This window comes from Amblyomma americanum, chromosome 5 (genome assembly GCF_052857255.1).
Source record: "Amblyomma americanum isolate KBUSLIRL-KWMA chromosome 5, ASM5285725v1, whole genome shotgun sequence".
Taxonomy (NCBI): Eukaryota; Metazoa; Arthropoda; class Arachnida; order Ixodida; family Ixodidae; genus Amblyomma; species Amblyomma americanum.
Genome location: NC_135501.1, coordinates 185,730,033 through 185,751,099, shown reverse-complemented (window position 1 = coordinate 185,751,099; position 21,067 = coordinate 185,730,033). Strand labels below are relative to the sequence as shown.

Here is a 21,067-nt window from a genome sequence, read left to right as displayed (position 1 = left end):
AGGTCCTGGGCTGGTTAGGCCTTCGCTACTCTCTGAGCCCAATCCAGAATCTTGTCCTGGAGATCAGGTGGTGGTATCCGCAGGGCAGCCTCCCCTGCTCCTCTGAATTAATATTGAGGGATTTGGAGAGGCTACTGATCCGGAGTTCCCGGGTTCGAACCCGACCGCGGCGGCTGCGTTTGTATGGAGGAAAAACGCTAAGGCGCCCGTGTGCTGTGCGATGTCAGTGCACGTTAAAGATCCCCAGGCGGTCGAAATCATTCCGGAGCCCTCCACTACGGCACCTCTTTCTTCCTTTCTTCTTTCTCTCTCTCCTTTATCCCTTCTCTTACGGCGCGGTTCAGGTGTCCAACGATATGTGAGACAGGTACTGCGCCATTTCCTTTCCCCAAAAACCAATTATTATTATTATTATTATTATTATTATTATTATTTGGAGAGGGGGGGTGTTGATGAACACAGCCCCACATGATGTGGCTGAGGTTGGATCTTGCTGGGCAGCAATTACAAGCTGAGGAGGGATATACACCGAGGTGGATGAAGTGGCGGAAGGTAGGAGTGGGAAAAGTTTGAGTCCGAACCTGACGCCACAGAATCTCCAGGGCGTTCTAATGATGCCGTTGCGTTGTTGCATGTAGGGCGAGCGTACCCAAGCTGCACAGGACATACGCCCAACATTGGGAACATATTGGCAAATGATGGTCCTTTGTAGGACCCGTCTTTGCCAATGCATATCCAACATTGGGCCGATGATCATTGCTGCTTGGGTAATGATATAATAAAGCTGCAATAAAAGGCCACAGGCTTGCTGTAGGCGCTCGACTACTGATCCGGAGTACCCGGGTTCGAACCCGACCGCGGCGGCTGCGTTTTTATGGAGGAAAAACGCTAAGGCGCCCGGGTGCTGTGCGATGTCAGTGCACGTTAAAGATCCCCAGGTGGTCGAAATTATTCCGGAGCCCTCCACTACGGCACCTCTTTCTCCTTTCTTCTTTCACTCCCTCCTTTATCCCTTCCCTTACGGCGTGGTTCAGGTGTCCAACGATATATGAGACAGATACTGCGCCATTTCCTTCCCCAAAAACCAATTATTAATATTATTATTATTGCTGTAAGCTGCTTATAGAGCGAGGATATGAGCTCTGCCATCTTTGATAACATGATCGCCCGCAATTTCTCGTCTCTGGTCCGCTTGTTTTGACAGCTGCCGACGCGCTAGTGCCCTGTTGCAACGCGTTTTTTGTGGCTCTCGCAGTAATTAGGTAGTTGGCGGGTGGCACAACAGTGCTGTGGCAGAAACAGCGCAGCATGAGACAGAAGTTAGAGGCGGGACACGACGCTGCCCCGCCTGTCTCTTCTGTCTCGAGCTGCGCTGTACCTGTCACAAGATCATGCACCAACCAGGCCAGCTTTTGACACTGCCGAAGTTTCCAGAAAAGTGCTGTGCGAATGCTCAGAATATATGCTAGCGCTTGGAAACGTTTGATTTTATCGCGTGTACATTATTTACACCTTTTTTATTTTCTGGCCGCCGATTCGGGCCGAATGTGTTTACAAACATGTCTGGTTGCTACGCGTTTTTCTTTTCTCAGTACGTCTGACACCCGCGGTGGATCATAGAATCTTGTCAACCTGCATTTTGGAAGGACTTTGATTAACCTACTGCCTCCGAGCCTGGAGGGCTTTCTTCTTGCCGGAGTGCATGCATAGTTCTATCTGAAAATAAAAGCACTTCTTGTGTTGAACACGCATTTGTAAAGAATTTTTTTTTGTTATCGTGGAAAATAAAATTCCACTGTTTGGTGGCGTTTATAACAAAGCACTATGTACTATAAAAGCTTGCATTCTTAGGCTCGCTACTAATATTTCGTCATGAAAGAGAAATCTGAGCAGGTCTTCTGTGAGAGTTCTCACGACTGAACAAAATTTAGAGTTGAACATGTACGCTTACTTGATCGCCGAGTTATTGCCCAAATGTTGGTTTTAATTCCGCTGGCGTTCTGGCTTGTGAAAGAAAACTGCACGTTGCTCAAAGGCTGCGCTTTAGGAGTGCGGTTAGGATCTGGCGGAAGTAATACTGAAAATTTTGCACTGCATTGCAGTTGGCTCTCGATGTATAGTTAGCTGTAATCTGCTGAAAAGTAGTGTTGCAGCTTCACCACTGTCGGATGTATGTACTTAAAGACCGACGTTGAAGGGCATGCGCACTGTGACCTGCTTTCTCCGCGCGATGACTTATTTCGTTGTGAAGGCTTTCACAATAGCGACTACAGCAAATACCTACAAAGAAACTGTGCGATTACGCTACGACGTAAGCAGTAATACCTTATGGGCTCTTTAGACTACCTACTCCTTAAATTGCGTAGCAGATGAATGAAATCAACACGTGGTTTTCCGCTTCCCGCTTTTTAGTACTGCTATTTCCAGTCCTTACAAAATTCCACCCGATAAAAATTTCACAAAAGATGATCAAGGTAGCTAGGGAAACCTCAGACCTCCAGGGCCGACGTTTCGAGAAGGACTTGTCTTCGACGAAAAAAATTTGTCTTGGAAAAGCTTTCACCGAAGAAACCAACCCTAAATGACTTCCGCAAATGACACTCATTCCAATACCTGGAAGGAGAGCAACCAAAAGTACGGTCGATCGGCGAGGAGGAAGTAAGCAGAACCAGATACAACTTCCGGACCACTGCTGCGCGAGAAACCTGGGTACAAAAGTGCGCGAGCGGGCAGGATGTACTCCGTTGCCAGACTGGAAGAAAGATTACAAAAAGAGGGCCCACCTCTCTGCAAAGAAAAAATTCAGGGGGTGAGGGGGGGGGGGGGGGCACTTTGTTGACCTAAAGTGCGGCGAGGCGAAAGCCTTTAGCGAGGTGTTGCTGCCAGTGTCGCTGACGAGTGGTGTGAAGATGTTGATTAAAGACTACACAATTGTTCGCTTCGCGACATTTCCGCTGACGATCATTAGCGTGCGCACGCTTGGTTGCTGGAGACACAGGAGAGCGTTTAGGCGCATCCTTCAAGATCGGCGTTCAGGAGGCGTCTGGCAAGATTGCCTGGTGTTACTAAATATTACTAGTGTTACTAATTAACTATTACCAATTTACTAATTAAACAATCATCAATCAACGAATTGCCAATTATCTGCTTATTAATTAGCAAATGACAAATTATAATTAACTATTTACTGATTATTATTTAAACCAAGTATAGTTTGTGCACTCTCTCTCTCTCTCTCTCTATATATAATATATATATATATATATATATATATATATATATATATAATATATATATATATATAGCTACGACATACTACACCATTGACGACGTCATCAGTTTGACAGCTATAGTGTGACACCTTTCTGCGAACATCCCCGCTGGCGAGTCATGAGCCTAAAAGCCTTTCGCTTTAATATACGGCTATTGTCAAAACACGCAGCCCTATATTGCCCCAACCACCCTGTTTTCGGATGGCGCAGGTTACAAGTCGTACGGCCCCCGTCCCTCGAAGTGTAGCCGGCGCTACCACCCGGACTACGATGCCGCCTTCACGTGAAGAGCATACGGAGGTGAAACCAGGGTGCTGGCCCTGGCCTGGCTTTGGGGCATGGTGCCGGGCATTCTTGCTGGCGTGGTGCTCACTTACACGCTCTGGTCAGCGGGCAATGTCGCCGTCAAGGTACGCTGAGCGAGTTGGTATTTGACGATTTGATGCGGAGATGATTTCGAAAGGTCCGGCTCTGCGCAGTTGAGAGACGCAGCTTTAGAATGGAACGAAACTCAACTTAGATACTACCGCGTCAAATATTGAACAAGCGATTTGTAATAGGGCTAAAGTGTCATCAAACTGTAATTAAATGTGCTGTCAGCTGTAATTTTGATGAAATTCCAAAGTGTTTTATTAAAGCGGTCCCATGAAGGCTATTAAGTCATAGTATTAAAATCTATAATTGAAATGTTGTGAAACGCACATTTGCAATGGCAGTCGTTGCACTAAACAGCCTCCACTTCTTCTAGCATGAGTAAACATTTTAAGCTGAACGCTAGACACAAAAATTGGGCGGGCACAAAGCCTAGTGCCAGTTAATGTCTTATGTGAACTCACTTTTTTCAAGCCGACCGAAAAACCGAGCCCAGGGCCACCGGACCCCCACGCCCCGCCTAAATCGCCTACCGTGCCCACGATGGAAACCACGGAGACAGTGCCAACTACACTTATTGTGCCAGGGACATCAACCAAGCCAACTACGACGGATATGTTGACGACCTCCACGATATCAACGCCGACAACCAATGGTGACCTCGCCTTCCACGCCGACAACTCAAACTTCGACTTCCAGACAAACCCTCACCCGTGACGCGCACAACGACTACAACACGGACACTGACTACAACACAAACCTTGGCGACTACGCGCACTACAACTAAGCGCCCTATGACGACTACGCACACTACAACTACTCTACCTACGACAACTATACGGACTATGACAACTACACGTCCTATGAGGACTACGCACACTACAACTGCACGCGCTACAATTGCTCTCTCTACGACAACCATGCGGACTATGACAGCTACACACACTACAACAACTACACCCACGACAACTACACGCACTACAACGACTACAACCCACGACAACTACACGCACTACAACGACTTCATCCACAACAACTACGCCCACTACAACAACTACACCCACGACAACTACACGCACTACAACAACTACTCCACAACTACGTCCACTACAACAACTACACCCACGACAACTACAACGCACTACACTACGCGCAACACGACAACTATGAGCACCCGCCGCAATGTCGACAACACCGGAGTTGCCTTTCGGTGCGAAAGGTTTTCGGCTTGCAATGGAGTTTATTAACTCATCGCTCGACTGGAAATACGCACCGTGCGACGATTTCTACAGCTTCGTGTGCAACACCTTCCATTCCCCGGACGGCGACGTCCTGAGTGACGTGAGTTAATCCCTTGGGTACTGAGTTTAGAATAACTGTAGCAACGTAGTTGATGTAGCAAAGGGAAAGTCTTAGAGCGGTCGAATTTTGCGAAGAAAACTGAAAACTGAGCGGAAGAAATGTGTGTTGTAAAAACATCGCTCGCCCTGACCCCTGATGCAGCGTTACAGACTACGGTATAATCAGGATGGGGCCGGCCAATAATAGCAGAATTGGTAGCATCTCAATGCATAGAGTAACCGGAACTTGAATGCTTTTTGGCGAAAGCTTGCGTTACGTCCTTACGATCATTTATCATTTTTACTTTCAGACTGCCAAATGGTAATATATAGCATGACCGAATTCTGTAGACAAGGTTGGTGCAAAATTTGCAGGTCTTAAACTTTATTGTAGGCCTTAGGCATTAACAAAGTGTAGCTAGTAGCACGGAGACAGCTTTCGCAAAGTTCAATACGTTAGTCATCAGAGCGTAAAGACGACGCAATTTTTTTTTAGATTCCTGATGTACGTGCCAACTGTCGGCCCTCGGGTGTACAATGAGTTGATGCACAGAAATGTGAAGTGAAGTAAACATATTTTTTTTCGACATTTTCCGACCCATTGGGTTTGCAAACCCGTCGTGATGGCTCAGTGGACTTGGCGTTCGGCTGCTGGTATCAAAGACGAACTTTAAGAACTCCGGATGGTCTCAATGAATCCGGAACCCTTATACTCATGCAGTCCCAAGAAAGGTGGACAAACATTCCTAATTTGAAGACCTGTCGTCACCTGCCCGTGGCGCTATACACTCGAAATAATCGCAGAAAGTTGGAATGCTCATTACATCGCTTTTATTCTCCGACAGTTAAAAATACTTGTCTTCAATAGAGAAAGCATCTTATAGGTTAGATTTTGAAGCGACGAGGAAGAGTTGGTCACGGTAATCACCACGTAGACACCGAATCTCTCTAGACTCTTTAGTATAATTAACAGTACGTATTTAAAATGTCCCCATTGAGTTGCACGGTGTTTGTTTCTGGCGGCCGACAGATGACGCTAGTTGTTGAACCTCCAGGAAAGATTGGAATGTGTCGCTTCGGGACGTTATACTTGACATACAATCACTAGCGTATAGGGCTTCCTGCCGAACGTTTTAACCGGGCACTTTAGAGACCCCTGCAGCTCCGCATCTGTGGAGCTTGAAAAGACCTCCCATCGCCACCGCTGTGAAGCAACGGTGCGCCACGGTGTGGTACAAACGTACAAGTCCAGCTTTCTCGGGCAAAAATTTTGAAAATTGGCAAATTGTAGAACACTGTTATGAGAATATTGCATGGTAATAGTTCAGTATTGTGATATGTAGCAAAATCTTTCTTTTAAAGAGTTTCCAGCGATAGCATCGAACAGTTAAGACTGCTTAGGAAGCCAACGGGGAACGCATTTGATGGTAGCCAAAACGTGACTAGAAGAAAAATACAAGACTGCCGTCGGGCGATATGCAGATATATTGATTGTTATAGTGAAATCTTACATTATAAGAAAGAAAAATGCGTTCATAGACGCTTTTGTCCAGAAATATAGTATATAGACAGGGCTCAGCGATCAACCCTGCTAGGCGGGCACTTTTGACAGAGCCTCTTTTTACGTACCTAAGCTTGAGCGGCACGGACTGACATTTGTCTTATTTTCGCAAGCGGTTCCAAACAGTCGGGGCCCACGTGAATATTGCGTCTCCTTTCTACTGATGTATGCTTCCCTTCTGCACACAGAGAGGCCGGTACTTACAAAGGACCACCAAAGCCATGCTCTTCACGATCAACGTTCCGCCCACCGGTCAGAGTGCCACAGAGAAAGCGGCAGGCCTGTTCCACGCCTGTGTGCGTCTCGGAGCCACCGCCAATGCCTCGGAGGTGCGTCACTGTCTTCTTTCACTGTCACTGCCTTCGAAGCACCTATTTTTGAAGAGAAAAGCTTCACTACGCTGGGTGAAGCAATCTTCGGGTAGACAGCACAACGACCTTGAACGACCTTCGGCCCAACCACGTCAGCCGTGTATGACCACATGTGGTACAGTTACGGGGTCGATCCCTTGACCACTGGCCTTGAGCAATGACATTTAGTTGACCTTTGACCTCTGACCTTGACTTGACGTTTGACATTGGGTGACCTTTGGGTTCACATCTGACCTTAAGAACATCCGATGGGATAATGTTAAGCCACGTGTTGACATCCTATGGGGTTGTAAGACCATGTGATACCACGTCATAGCCACGTGGTCGTGTGCGTATATATAGAACGGCTGTCGCGAGTGTGTAGCGGAGCTGCCATGGACGAGCCTCAGACGCTTAGCAAGCGTCCTTGCTGTTTCACTTGTTGCTTATACTGTTGTGGCCATAAACTACAAAAGGCCACAATTTCATAAGCAAGCACGGCACCAAATGTTGGTGCTGCCCTGAGCTGAAGAGAGAAGGTAGCGAGGACGTACGTCTTTCGTCGCTTCATTCTTCTCCTTGCTATCTAATGCCTATTATTGAGTTCATGGAATATGCAGCGGACACTCTTGTCGCGAAGTTAGTATTTTCCCAAGAGAAACGTCGTTTCCAGGGACCTTCGGTTGTCGTTGCTCCCCGAAGATCTCTCACAGTGTAGTTGACTGCTCTCTGTGCAAAGTTCACATCGTTGCTAGCGGCTGCGATGTAGTGCGCGATGTGCAGTCTGAGGCCTAAGCACTAACATATGACATCGTGATGTTCTCTCGACGTGATGTCGTTTCCTTTTCTGCTACGCTGGCCGACTATGCCACTCTCACAAAACTTCCCTGAAGTGGCTATTCCAATGGGATACCTTGCCCCACCGCGAAGGACCCCTGTTGCTTTATATGCCGCTGAACCGGCAACACAGTTTTATTACGAAGTATTTCCAGTAAAAAAAAAAGCCGCAGAACCGTGTCATAAATACGATGAAACTGCTTTATAGTTTCGTCCTAACGACAGACTTTTCTGTTCTTTTGTATTGTTTTGTAGCGCAGTAGCTTTCTAGTCGTAGTTTTTTATACTTTGTAGTTGTGTAATAGCTTTCTGCAGGAACTCCACAAAATTGTGTTGTTACTACAGGTTTTTCGTCAAAAATATTAAAGAAAATCTGTTGTGCCGACAGAAAATTTCTGTTGTGTTTCCCGACTTGCAACACAGTAACAATGGATACGTTTCATAATTGAGTCAGCTGGTTATGGCGTTTCTCGATCTCGGTGTGCAAAGATCCTACAGTATTGAGACTGCCACATTTTAAAGGAGACTTTGCCTGTGGTTCTGGGATCCAGAATGGAAACTGCAGTGATTCCAGATGTACTGTTTGAACCTATCTAGCGCTTCTTTCATATAAATTACATTAGGAAAAATTCAGATGCCACCTTATGAGTGATTGGTTTCGAGTCGATATTGGAACTTTACGAAATTACTCGAAAATATTTTCGTGTGTTAGCAATCAATAACTTCATATTTCTGACAAGGATGTGCGCCGCCTACATGAAACCGCACTGTGTGCGCATGCTTCTCATCAGAAGTAAATACCAGGTGTTTCGTGGAAGGACGAAAAATTTACAAAAATAGGCTTTTTGGGGTAAAAATCTGGCCTTTGTCATAGTATTACCAGTGTTGGGGGACACCGGGAAGCCGGTGAATTGTATTAAGTAGTAAGCTTGTTAACTAATTTATGTTAAATAACTTTTTAACTATCACAGATAGGCAACTGGCTGCAATCAGAGACTGGCAGCTGGTAGTTAGTAATAGCTATATCAGCTTTAGAATTTTTCTAAATCGCGATCACCCTCGTCGCGGTGGCACAAGAAAATTTGTCGGCATCGTGAGAAAATACATGCGCTTTCGAAAGCATGCAGGCAAAGCAACCCCTCCAGTGCACGTAACAAGTCGAAATTTTAGTGAAGATCTGTCGAGCCACAGAGCCAAAGGAAATAGCGTTTTCGAAATTCTAAAAACAGATGTGTCTATTAAATACGACCAGATACAAACCTCTGGTTTCAACTAGGTGCCCAAAAGTTAATTATTAAAGCAACTCACATGACGGTTACAACTGAGTGACGCGATGTTCAGCGACAGCTGTTCAGGCGTTCAATTTTTGGGGATATATTCCTGAACCGCGCCGTAAGGTAATGGATAAAGGAGGGAGTGAAAGAAGAAAGAGGTGCTGTAGTGGAGGGCTCCGGAATAATTTCGACCACCTGGGGATCTTTAACGTGCACTGACATCGCACAGCACACGGGCGCCTTAGCGTTTTTTTTTTATGGAGGAAAAACGCTAGGGTGCCCGTGTTCTGTGCGATGTCAGTGCACGTTAAAGATGTCCAGGTGGTCGAAATTATTCCGGAGCCCTCCACTACGGCACCTCTCTCTTCCTTTCTTCTTTCACTCCCTCCTTTATCCCTTCCCTTATGGCGCGGTTCAGGTGTCCAACGATATATGAGACAGATACTGCGCCATTTCCTTTCCTAAAAAAAAAACAATTATTATTATTATTATTCCTGGCGCCGTAGCGCATAGTGATCAAGCGATGCACCCCTGCACTGGCAGGCAGCTTTTCCAAACCGAGCCACTCGCAGGCTTCTGTGACATAAGTTCACGTGACATTAACGCACCCACTGGTTACGCCGACGGCGATAGGGAAGCCAGGGGTGGGCGCCTAACAGCTATCGCTGTAAAACTAATTAACCAGCCTACTACTTAAGACGATTGAAAGATTTTCTGTTGGCCACCAACATTGGTAACGTTATGCCGAAAAATCTACATTTTCACCCCAAAAAGCCTGTTTTAGAAAATTGTTGAAACCGTTCTCTGAAACACCCGGTATTTCTGCGTTAGTGGCAGTACTGAAAATGCTGGCTATTCCAGTGGTCCCAGATAGTCTCATTTTTATATACATGCGGAGCTGCACTTCGCTTCGGTGGCCTGTTCCACGGGGTCTAATTTTCCAGGTCCAATCTCTGAAGTCTTTCCTTGGCCTCCTGGGCCTCGACATGTCCTCAATGACCCCCGACCCCGACTTCGACATCGCAGAGCGGATCACGCGTCTGTCCCTCGAGTACGGCTTCCCCACGTTCGCCAGGTTCACCTTCTTCCGGCGGCCCCATCGTCCCAAGAAGACCTTAGCCGTACGCTACCTTGTTAACACGCATAAAACCAAAGTAGTGTTCAGCAGTCTAGCAAGTGAACACCAGTTGCAATTGATAGCGAGATATTGGAAGCGGTAAGGGGAATACGTCGACTTAGGGCAGGTAGTGACCGCTCATCCGGACCATGATACTAAAATAATTAGAGAGATAAGAATGGAGTGGAGCGTATATGGCAGGTTCTCTCTGGTCATGAATGGCAGTTCACGTGCATCCCAGCTTTATATTACCGGTGCTCACAGTACTGGGAAGAAGTGTGAAGGTTAACGAAAAGGGTTCAGCTTAAGTTAAGAACAACGCAGCGAGCCATGGAAAGAAAAATGACAGGTGTAACGTTAAGAGACCGGAAGCGGCCAGAGTGGGTGAGGGAACAAAAGTGGGTTAATGACATCCTAGTCGAAATCAAGAGGAAGAAATGAGCTTGGGCAGGGCATGTAATGCAAAGGCAAGATAACCGCTTGTCCTTAAGGGTGACGGTGTGGATTCCATGAGAAGGCAAGTGTAGCAGGGGCGGCAGAAGTTAGGTGGGCGGATGAGATTAGGAAGTTTGCAGGCATAGGGTGGGCGCAGTTGGTAAAGGACAGGCTTTACTGGAGACATGGGAGAGGCCTTTGCCCTGCAATGGGTGTAGTCAGGCTGAGTATGATGACGGTCATGAACATTATCTTTCCTCATTAACTGTCGCTGTTGAAACTTCATGTAACAGCTTAGGTGAAAAAAGTTAGAGGGCACTTAACACTAGTTACATGCTTTAAATGCGAAAACATTTATGGCCTGCTCCACGCCTCTAGAGCAATCTGGCGTTTCTCTCAGTCTAGACTACCTTTTACACATCACGTGATGTGTTTGATCACGCTACATCCTACGATGTGACATAGTTTAATACGCCATATCTCTTATGATATGACGTATTGATGATGTAATATAACAGATTTACCAGACGTGTGCTATGACGCCATCGTGTACTGTGACGTCACATTACGCTATGACTGTATCTTACAGCATGACACATACTATTTACCTATTGCGTCATCAACTACCACTATCACTAATTATCACCATATTTAACGTACAGACATCACTGTAATTAACTATTGCTGCCGTTAGCTATCTTATAGTTTACTCCTGACGCCATGAGGTCTTGGTGACGCCATGGGGGTTTCGGGACAACCAAACGCTTGGTTTGGTTGCTAATGGGTTATACAACGCTTTATCATTAGCAGGCTGAAAGTACTACGTGACCAGTCTCCTGGGGCAAATCTCGCTACTAGTCGTTCCATTTCTTAGTATGTTTCACTGGCGCATTTTTCTCATAAGCCGGGGAACGACAGCCCCAAGAGAGTGCAACTTATAGGAGGGCGCCATCGCAGATGGAGATCGACAAAGCGGACGAAGACTGGATGAAGGAGCGATTCCAAGAGTTCACCAGCGTCGTGACCTTGGCGCAGTTCTACTCGAGCTTTGTGAGGATGTACGACCCGAACCTGAACGCCCATCGTCTGGCCACGCGAATAACTCGAGCAGAGAGCACCGGTGCGTACCGTTACAAAAACTACTTTAGACAGCCTATAGACTGTCCATATATACTTCTGCCTGTAATGTCTACAGACACCCTATAGAATAAATAGAGAGAACCGTCTGTAGGCAATACAATTCCTATAGAGAGTCTATAGACAATTTATAGATTTATCGCCACACACTTACAGCAGAGTTTTGTCTACAGAGAATCTATAGACTATGAATACATACAGGGAAATATCTAAAGGAAGGCAATAAAGCCTATAAGTAAACAGGCGGTCTATAAACCATTTTTGTGAGGGGTATACACTCGCGCCGCGGATTACAAGAAGGAAATCACCTGTTAGATGCTTTACGTTGAGACCTGAAATAACGCTCTAAATTGAAACCCACCCCGCCGCGGTGGCTCAGTGGTTAGGGCGCTCGACTACTGATCCGGAGTTCCCGGGTTCGAACCCGACCGCGGCGGCTGCGTTTTTATGGGGGAAAAACGCCAATGCGCCCGTGTGCTGTGCGATGTCAGTGCACGTTAAAGATCCCCAGGTGGTCGAAATTATTCCAGAGCCCTCCACTACGGCACCTATTTCTTCCTTTCTTCTTTAACTCCCTCCTTTATCCCTTCCCTTACGGCGCGGTTCAGGTGTCCAACGATATATGAGACAGATACTGCGCCATTTCCTTTCCCCAAAAGCCAATTATTATTATTATTATTATTATTAAATTGGAACCACGTAGGGCGAATATTCGCACGAAGACAGTCGTTGACAAACCATTTCCAATTTCGGTTCAGTTTAAGATTTCCAGCCACAGCACTGTGGTGATATTTCGGTGAGAATGAACGTTGCCGTCAGCGATGTCGTCGCAGTTGGTGTTGTAGTGAGTAATGACTGGATAAATTGCAAATTGGTAGAAAATTTCGCAAGTTGGTGTGCTTCCATGTTGTTGGAGCACCTGCGCATGTCATGTGTTTTTTTCTCTTTGTATATATTTCTAGTCCCAATAATTTTTTTTGAGTTGATAGTGAGCACATGTTCCCTTCTCATGCTTTTTCGTCCTCGTTCGTTTTGTGCTGCAACAATATGAATAACGGGATGCTCTCTATTTTTCATGCTTCAAGAAGAAAATGTCCGTTTGGAAATCAGTTGTAAAGGTCACGGTTACGGGTCGCGTGAGGAGGGGAGACTGTGCGCCGGAGAATTTCGGCGGCGATGTTCTAGGGGGGGGGGGGGGGGAACTCATGCTTGCTTTAGAAATGCTCGACCTCATGCGCCCATTAGTCATGTGTCCCTTTATTTACCACACAGTTTCATTATTATTATTTGCGCCTTGTGACGCCGAACTGCTCAGGTTTGTTTCTCGTTGGACGTGCAGAACTTTTCAAAACTTTTGCGTGGAGAAAAAAAAAAATCCCCCGTAAACGAATAACTTCACAGTAGTAGATCTTCGAGCTGCAATTCATAAGTATTTACTGATAAGCGAATGCACACGCTCTGTCCTAAAGGTAGAACAAAGCAAAAGGAGAAGAGAAAAATAATTAGAGAGAGCGGATGAGAAGTAGTGTTGGCGTATTCTGCCTATGATCGCTTCGTGTGCACAGCTTTATCTGTATGGTTAACCGTTCACAAATCATCCCCATGACCATTCCAAGTCCAATGTCTTTTGGACGCACTTTAGGGAGCAAGGATTATGCATCAAATTATGCTTAAAATTAATCAAAACTCCTCTATAAGTCCATGGTATGCTACAGAAAGCTTTCGGAGCTCATTCGATGATGCAAAGAAATATGTTTTTGTGGTACAAAAGCTTCAAAGATGGCCGAACGTCTGTCGACGGCGATGAGCGTTCCGGATGACCACCAACATATGATGACATCAAAGTTCCCGAGGCTATCCTTTCTAATCGAAGGCGAACTATCCATCACGCCTGTAATATTGTAGGATACTCAAACAGGTCAGTTTCGGGACAGGTTTCAGGACAAATGTGCAGATAAGTAGAAGAACTGGCGTCCTCACCATGGCAACTCGCTCGCTCACGTTCGTTATACGACAGCTCCTGACTTCCAAAAACATCACGGTACTTCCGTACCTGCCAAATTGACCCAACTTTGCCTCCTGTGACATCTTTTTGTAAGTGAGTGTAATTGAGGCTGAAAGCACGTCGGTTTAGCGCAACTGAAGAGATTCGGTCAGAATCGCAGGAGCTCCTCAGCGCAGTCGCGCTTGGTGACTTCCTCTGGTGCGTGGATTCATGGGATAGGTACATACATCAAGGTGCATACTTCAAAAGAAACAGTGAAAACTAGAAGTTAAGGTGACCGCCATTTCTTTTAACTATCGAATTCCCCGAATTTTGTGTAGAACGCGCATACCCCGAGTACTCCGCTAGTAATTTTTCTACCAGGGGACCATGCTAAAGCGTGAGACGTGCTCATTTAAGGAGGTTCATAGTTTTGTGTTTATTTTGAGGCATTGCCCGTCCAAAGAGACTATATGAAGAATGCCGTCACTGTTTCGACTGCTGCGAAGTATCGCAGCTTGCCTCCTGATTCGCCTGGTGTATAACTGCGACAGTATTCTAGGTCACATATTTGTCCCCTACACTACGTAATCAACTGTAGGAGGGTCGGAGGAGAGACTGCAGCTTAATGCGAAGATGAGCCGAGTGTCAATGAACTTTCATAGGCCTAATCGTTCAGGGTTTAGTTTCGTTTATGAGGGTTTAACGTCCCAATGCGACTCAGGCTATGAGGGACGCCGTAGTGGAGGGCTCCGGAAATGTCGACCACCTGGGGTTCTTTAACGTGCACTGACATCGCACAGTACACGGGCCTCTAGAGTTTCGCCTCCATCGAAATTCGACCGCCGTGGCCGGGATCAAACCCGCATGTTTCGGGCCAGCAGCCGAGCGCCATAACCACTCAGCCACCGCGGCGGCAATAATAATAATAATAATAATAATAATAATAATAATAATAATAATAATAATAATAATAATAATAATAATAATAATAATAATAATAATAATAATAATAATAATAATAATAAATTGGTGGTTGGAGAAAGGAAATGGCACAGTCTCTCACATCTCGGCGGACACCTGAACTGCGTAGTAAAGGAAGGGATAAAGGAGGGACTGACAGAAGAAAGGAAAAGAGAGGTGCGGTAGTTAAGGGCTCCGGAACAATTTCGACCGCCTGGGGTACTTTAACGTGCACTGACATCGCACAGTACACGGGTCACTAGAGTTTCGCCTCCATCGAAATTCGACCGCCGCGGCCGGGATCGAACCCGCATCTTTCGTGGCAGCATCCGAGTGTCATAACCACTCAGCCACCCCGGCAGCCCCTAGTTGTTAATAATAATAATAATTGGTTTTTGGGGAAAGGAAATGGCGCAGTATCTCTCTCATATATCGTTGGACACCTGAAGTGCGCCGTAAGGGAAGAGATAAAGGAAGGAGTGAAAGAAGAAAGGAAGAAGAGGTGCCGTAGTGGAGGGCTCCGGAATAATTTCGACCACCTGGGGAGTTGTTCAGACAGTAGTCTTGTGCTCTTCTCCGCCTGTATCAAAGTGGACTTACCTGCGTGTCATTAAACTTCTAACCAGCGAGCCGAGTTTAAGCAGAATAGAAAGCACAATGACTGGAAGACGTGGCCATCAACCCTCACCTAGTTGAGCGTACCGATCGCTAGCTATCACGGCAAAAATCGGATCTTTTCGGCATCTTCTTTGTCCACGGATGCTGCCTGGTGATCAATACTAGTTAAAGTGGCACTTGATACAGCAAATACAGACTTAAGTGCTTTTACGCTTTTTCAGCTATGGGAGCTGTTTGGAGCTCCGAGGGTCAACTAACCTGCAACTCAAACCATCTGCCATGGTGGCTCAGTGGTTAGGACGCTCGGCTACTGATCCGGAGTTCCCGGGTTCGAACCCGACCGCGGTGGCTGCGTTTTTATGGAGGCAATACGCTAAGGCGCCCGTGTGCTGTGCGATGTCAGTGCAATTTAAAGATCCCCAGGTGGTCGAAATTATTCCGGAGCCCTCCACTACAGCCCCCCCTTCTTTCCTTCTTCTTTCACTTCCTCCTTTATCCCTGGCCTTACGGCGTGGTTCAGGTGTCCAACGATATATGATACAGATACTGCGCCATTTCCTTTCCCCTAAAACCAATTATCGTCATTATTATTATTATTAACTCAAACCAAGGTATAGATAGGGTGGGCGCAGCTGGCAAAGGACAGGGTTAATTGGAAAGACATGGGAGAAGCCTTTGCCCGGCAGTGGGCTTATTCAGGCTGATGATGATTATGTTGAAATGACTTCATAATATGCAGCTAAATTCAACAAAGGCAGAAGTCCTCCTTTTCATTTGTGTTTTTTCATACTTAAACCTTGCGTAAGGCCAGCGCATTTATCTGTATTGGCTACGCCCTCCCGCATCAGTTTCCAAGCCAATGTAGCGAAGGAAGCCACTCAGGATTTATATTAGTTACGAGCTTCAAATTCTGCGTTTTCTTACATTAAATAAAGAAGTATTTACTTCTATGCAGTGGATGCAACCACCGATTCCGCTTCATGCCTTTCCTGACCGTTTGCAATATATTTTCATTCTCTGCATGTGTTGAGAAACTTAGTGTAATTACCGCGCTTCGGAAGAATTTAAAATTCATCCGCTTTGCTTCTCCGCGACCCGCGTCGGCTCCTGTAGCATTTCTGTTCCAGAAATATTTTGATAACAGAACGTTATTCAAAACCCTTTATGTGCGCAATCAGCATGCAGATCACCAACCCGACCACCAGTACGTGGTAAAGCAGTGAATTTCATTAGAGGCCGTTAAAATATTTGACAGAAACTGCACTTCTTAGACAGACAAAGGAAATGAAACAACTACACGAATGATTCGCAAATTTGATATCGAATCAAGAGCGTTAGTTGTTTTCTCCTATGCTTTCGACAAATTTGGTCACCAAAGTGTACATCACGATGCGACGATTCGTTTGGTACCACCGGCATCCCTCTGCGACCACTGGTTCGCCCGCCACGGCCCTCTGAAGGTCGCCCTATTATGGTTTCGAGGAACAAAGGTCATCGGTGCGAATCCCTCACACAGACCAGGCTTCAACCCGACTAACAACGCTGTGCGCCGAATTGTGCGAATTCGTTCGCCACCACTCCGAACCCTCCGCGCCAAGCGGTTAGGATACAATTTTCTCACCAATGACGATCACAAGTGGCACCAGTCTAGTTACCCGCTCAGACGGTACATGTATAGCAAAACGCCAGTACAAGCTGTAATCTGGCGTTCGTGTGGTCCGACGACTGCGCGCACAGTCACATGATGGGGTGTCACACTTTGCTGACTTGAGATTTAGCCGCCATCTTTACATCTGAAAGCGCACGGAGAAATGTACGCGGGACGAGCAAATGCCAGTAGTAAGAGCGATTGCTCTTAAATAGCGCGTTATTTATGTGGCTGTTTCCTGCGATGCCCGAAATGTGGGTTTTCGAACATCGCCTACTACCAGGTACAGTCTTTGTGCTTCATTTTATTTTCCGAGGAAATAAAAATGCCCTTGTCGATGGCTAGTTGTGACTAATTCTCGCGAAATTCTCTCACCTTCATTTCAGTGCGCCAGTTTTTAGCGGACTTGCGGCAGACAGACAGGTTCACCGGCCGTACAACAACCGTCGAGGGTCTCGGGACGTTTACTAGAAATTTCGTTACCCAGGGTAAGGTCTGTGGCTTTGCCACAGCGCATTTCACTCATGTGGTTCCCTTGGCCACGCAGTATTTCTGTTTCCGGAAAAGATGGCTTACATTTTCAATTCCCATAAAAATTTATTTATTAATAGCACACACATCCATTGGACTACCCTACAAATGAAGTCTTTGGCCTTTTCATTCTTCCGAATTCGCGGCGTACAGTTCGCCCAAATTTCACACGTGACTTCATGTCCAATATTGTTGGGGAAATATCTCGAATATCGAAAAACTGTAAGGTACCGGTACAAAAATATTGAATGTGATGGTCCATTCTTTCGATATGTGGCACAGTCCTTCTTCGGCGTCCCGTGTTTCGTCAAAAAGTCTTTCTTTTGCAGTGTTTCCATCGGCCGCATCGAGCAGTCAAGACTGCCATACGAAACCAATGGGAACGCTTTTGACGATAACATAAAAGTTAATAGCAAAACAATTCAAGGCTGCCTACGGGAGATCTGCATAACTATTGATTATTATAGCGAAATCTTACAACATATGAAAACAGTGCGCTCAAAAATTCGTTCCCGTTCTGAAATTCCTTTGTCCAAATTTGTTGGGGATGTATATAAAAAGTTGTATCTCGACATGTTCGCAATAGCCAGTGCTTTTCGATAAAACGTCTGACTTCGCTGTGATCACAAACCTGTATGAACAAGGGGGGGGGGGGGGGACCTTCTGCCAGCGTTTAAGAACTTTACGTCTCAAATTCTGCGACTTTTGCTGCACCAAAAGGGTGCTACATGGGTGTTACTATGGTGTTACTAACGTATCTTGCTGTACACTAGCGGTTCACGTTTAATCTTTCGTCTTTAAAATGCATGCATGAATTGTAACGTTTTCTGCTTTCTCTCTTTCCTCAACTGCACACTACATACTCCATTTACATACTCTATTTATTATGAACTTTTCGCTATTTGTGATGTGCGTTATTCAAATCACGTTGTATTATTCAATCATTAGTGTCAATTTAAATCCAATAGGCATATTTCTGATATACATTTAATGCGTGCAGTCTCAAAAACCTTAAGAAACCCAAACGATAACTGAATAGTTTGCCGTTGACTCTATACGTATTTTTAACTCGAAAGTAACCGAAAATTTGTTCAAATAATGCGGTGTTTCTAATAAAGAGGAGCCTTTTTATTGCACATGATGCTGGCTCGCCCAAATCATCTGTTAGAGTTATCCCTAAGTTCGGATTACGCGAGTTCAGACTAACGGCCCTTTAAATAAACCAACCCTCTATTGTAGATCGCTGGAAAGAATTAATCATGCGCTACACGGCTTTCGTGGCTTCGGATTTACTGGTGCTGTGGGACAACGCCCCGGCACTCGTGGTGCTGCTGCTGAGCAAAAACCGCATTGCACGGAACGACTCTCGGCTCCTGATGTCTTGGAGTCTCCTCCACCGGCTCCTTCCACTAGCCCACGGCAAGGCGATGATGACGGCGGCCGCGAACAGATCGAAAGGGAACTACGACGCAATCCCCAACTACTGCTTATACATCGTCAACGGTGTCATGGAAATGGCAGTATCGAGCCGCTTTATCCGAATTTGTGCGTATTACTCTCATTTATATTTAGTGCAACATCATTCCGTGGCAACGAGACTGTCTCTCGAGCCGCTTTATCCGAATTTGTGCGTATTACTCTCATTTATATTTAGTGTAACATCATTCCGTGGCAACGAGACTGTCTCTCGAGCCGCTTTATTCGAATTTGTGCGTATTACTCTCATTTATTTTTTATTGCAACCTCATTCAGTTGCTACGAGACTGTGTCTCGAGCCGCTTTATCCGAATTTGTGCGTATTACTCTCATTTATTTTTTAATGCAACCTCATTCAGTGGCTACGAGACTGTAATCATAGAGTCTCATAATCGCCTAGTGGGAAAACAGCCGCTTAGTTCGTTCATCGCATGAATGCAAAGAAGTGGACGCTCCCTACTCTACTTGGCTTGGCTAGTGATTGACCGATCACATAAACTGGATTCTGCAAACTGGAGTTTTCTTCGGACCAATTTCCGCGAAATGCTTTGTAAAATCCCATACGTGAGTCATTCTAAGCGTTTACTTGTGCACTAAAGGTGCACTAAAGAGGAATCTGAATTCGTCTTTTTACCGCGGGAACTCTGCCTACACGTTCCGTTCATTCTTAGAAACTTCGAATTATTGTTCTGTGTGGCCAATTGCCCTAATTAAATGAGATTAAACGTTCCGGCTCCTGCCTTTCTTTAACTCAACGCGGTAGGTAGGAGCAGTCAACCAACGCGTCAGCCAGTCCCGTGGCGACTTGACGCTCTGCCATCAGCGGAGTGACAGTAAATCAAATAGTCCACCTTGTATTTTTTTTTTCGTGGGCCTAATTTGTGGGTGTATCGTTTGTGACTGATACTGTTTCTTCGGAAAAACCTAAAAATAAACAAATATAAGTGAAGGCCTACCCGCCACTGGACTGGCTGAAAGGCACTCCACGCGTTGGTTGACTCCGCCTTATTAGCTACCGCGTTCAGTTAAAAAAAAAAGGCGGGAGCCGGGACGTTTAATCCCATTTAATTAGGGCAATTGGCGGGCACAGGACAATAATTCGAAGTTTCTAAGGATGCCCGCAACGTAAAGACAGATTTCCCGCGGTAAAAAGACGAGTTCAGATTCCTCTTTAGAGCGCCTTTCAGCCGGGCCAACCATGCATACTTGTGAAACAGTAACACTCCACGAGCTTGAAGCGGCTCCTCTCACTAGTGTCACTTCATTTCATTTCATTTCATTTATTCATACTGTCAGCCCTGGGCGGGCTATTACAGGAGTGGATATCAAACTTGAAACAGAAAAAGAACACATTAACAAACACTGAGATCAACACTAAATTTCATACATAATTGTGTTTGCCACTTGAACAAAACAAAAACATTGTCATAGAAATCAAGCAGAACATAAAACATTGTGCAGTTTATCTAAAAATTCGCTAAGTGATTGTGACGTGACAACGGAGTTTGGTAACATATTCCATTCCTTAATGGCTCTCGGGAAAAAACTAAATTTAAAGCAATCATTTCTGACAGGCGGCATTGGGATGTACAAACTGTGACGATGGCGTGATGTTTCCCCTGTTTTAATTTCAAAGTATTTTGTTTGATCGATTTTCAAGTAGTGGTTAGCGATCTGGAAAAGAAACTTGAGTCTGTCGCATTTGGTTCTAATGTCAAGTGTTTGCAAACCAGCAGATTTACACAAAGAAGTGGGAGAATCAGAATAACGATACCTATTAAATATAAACCTTGCTCCGAGACGCTGGATTCTTTCCAGCTTAGAACAGTTGGAAGCAGTGTACGGGTCCCAGACAACTTTTGCATATTCGAGGATAGGCCTAACTAGGCTTTTGAAAACCAGACTTTTTATTTCAGGAGTTGCACTGCACATATTGCGTCTCAAGCTCCAGAGTGCCTTGGAAGCCTTAGTACATACATTATCTATGTTCTAGGCTTCCGGTGAGGAAGCTATACCCTACACTCTAAACAAAAATGCGCCTATATGGGAGTAAAAAGGAAGTAAAGTGTCCTCTAGCGCACACCTTTTATAAAGGGTGTGCTCTAGAGGACTGCTTTACTCTCTTTTTACTCCCTTTGTTTAGAGTGTATAG

The 21,067-nt window shown here is 45.5% G+C and overlaps 1 protein-coding gene across 1 annotated transcript; it reads left to right on the top strand.

The window, feature by feature from the left end:
• Positions 1-4,877: 4,877 nt before the first annotated feature.
• On the top strand, positions 4,878-21,067 carry LOC144134469 (uncharacterized). The gene is made up of 7 exons (XM_077667379.1): positions 4,878-4,985; positions 6,734-6,874; positions 9,951-10,127; positions 11,516-11,678; positions 17,295-17,396; positions 18,679-18,959; positions 21,059-21,067. The coding sequence occupies exons 1-7, from the start codon at positions 4,878-4,880 to the stop codon at positions 21,065-21,067; spliced, it is 981 nt and encodes a 326-aa protein (XP_077523505.1).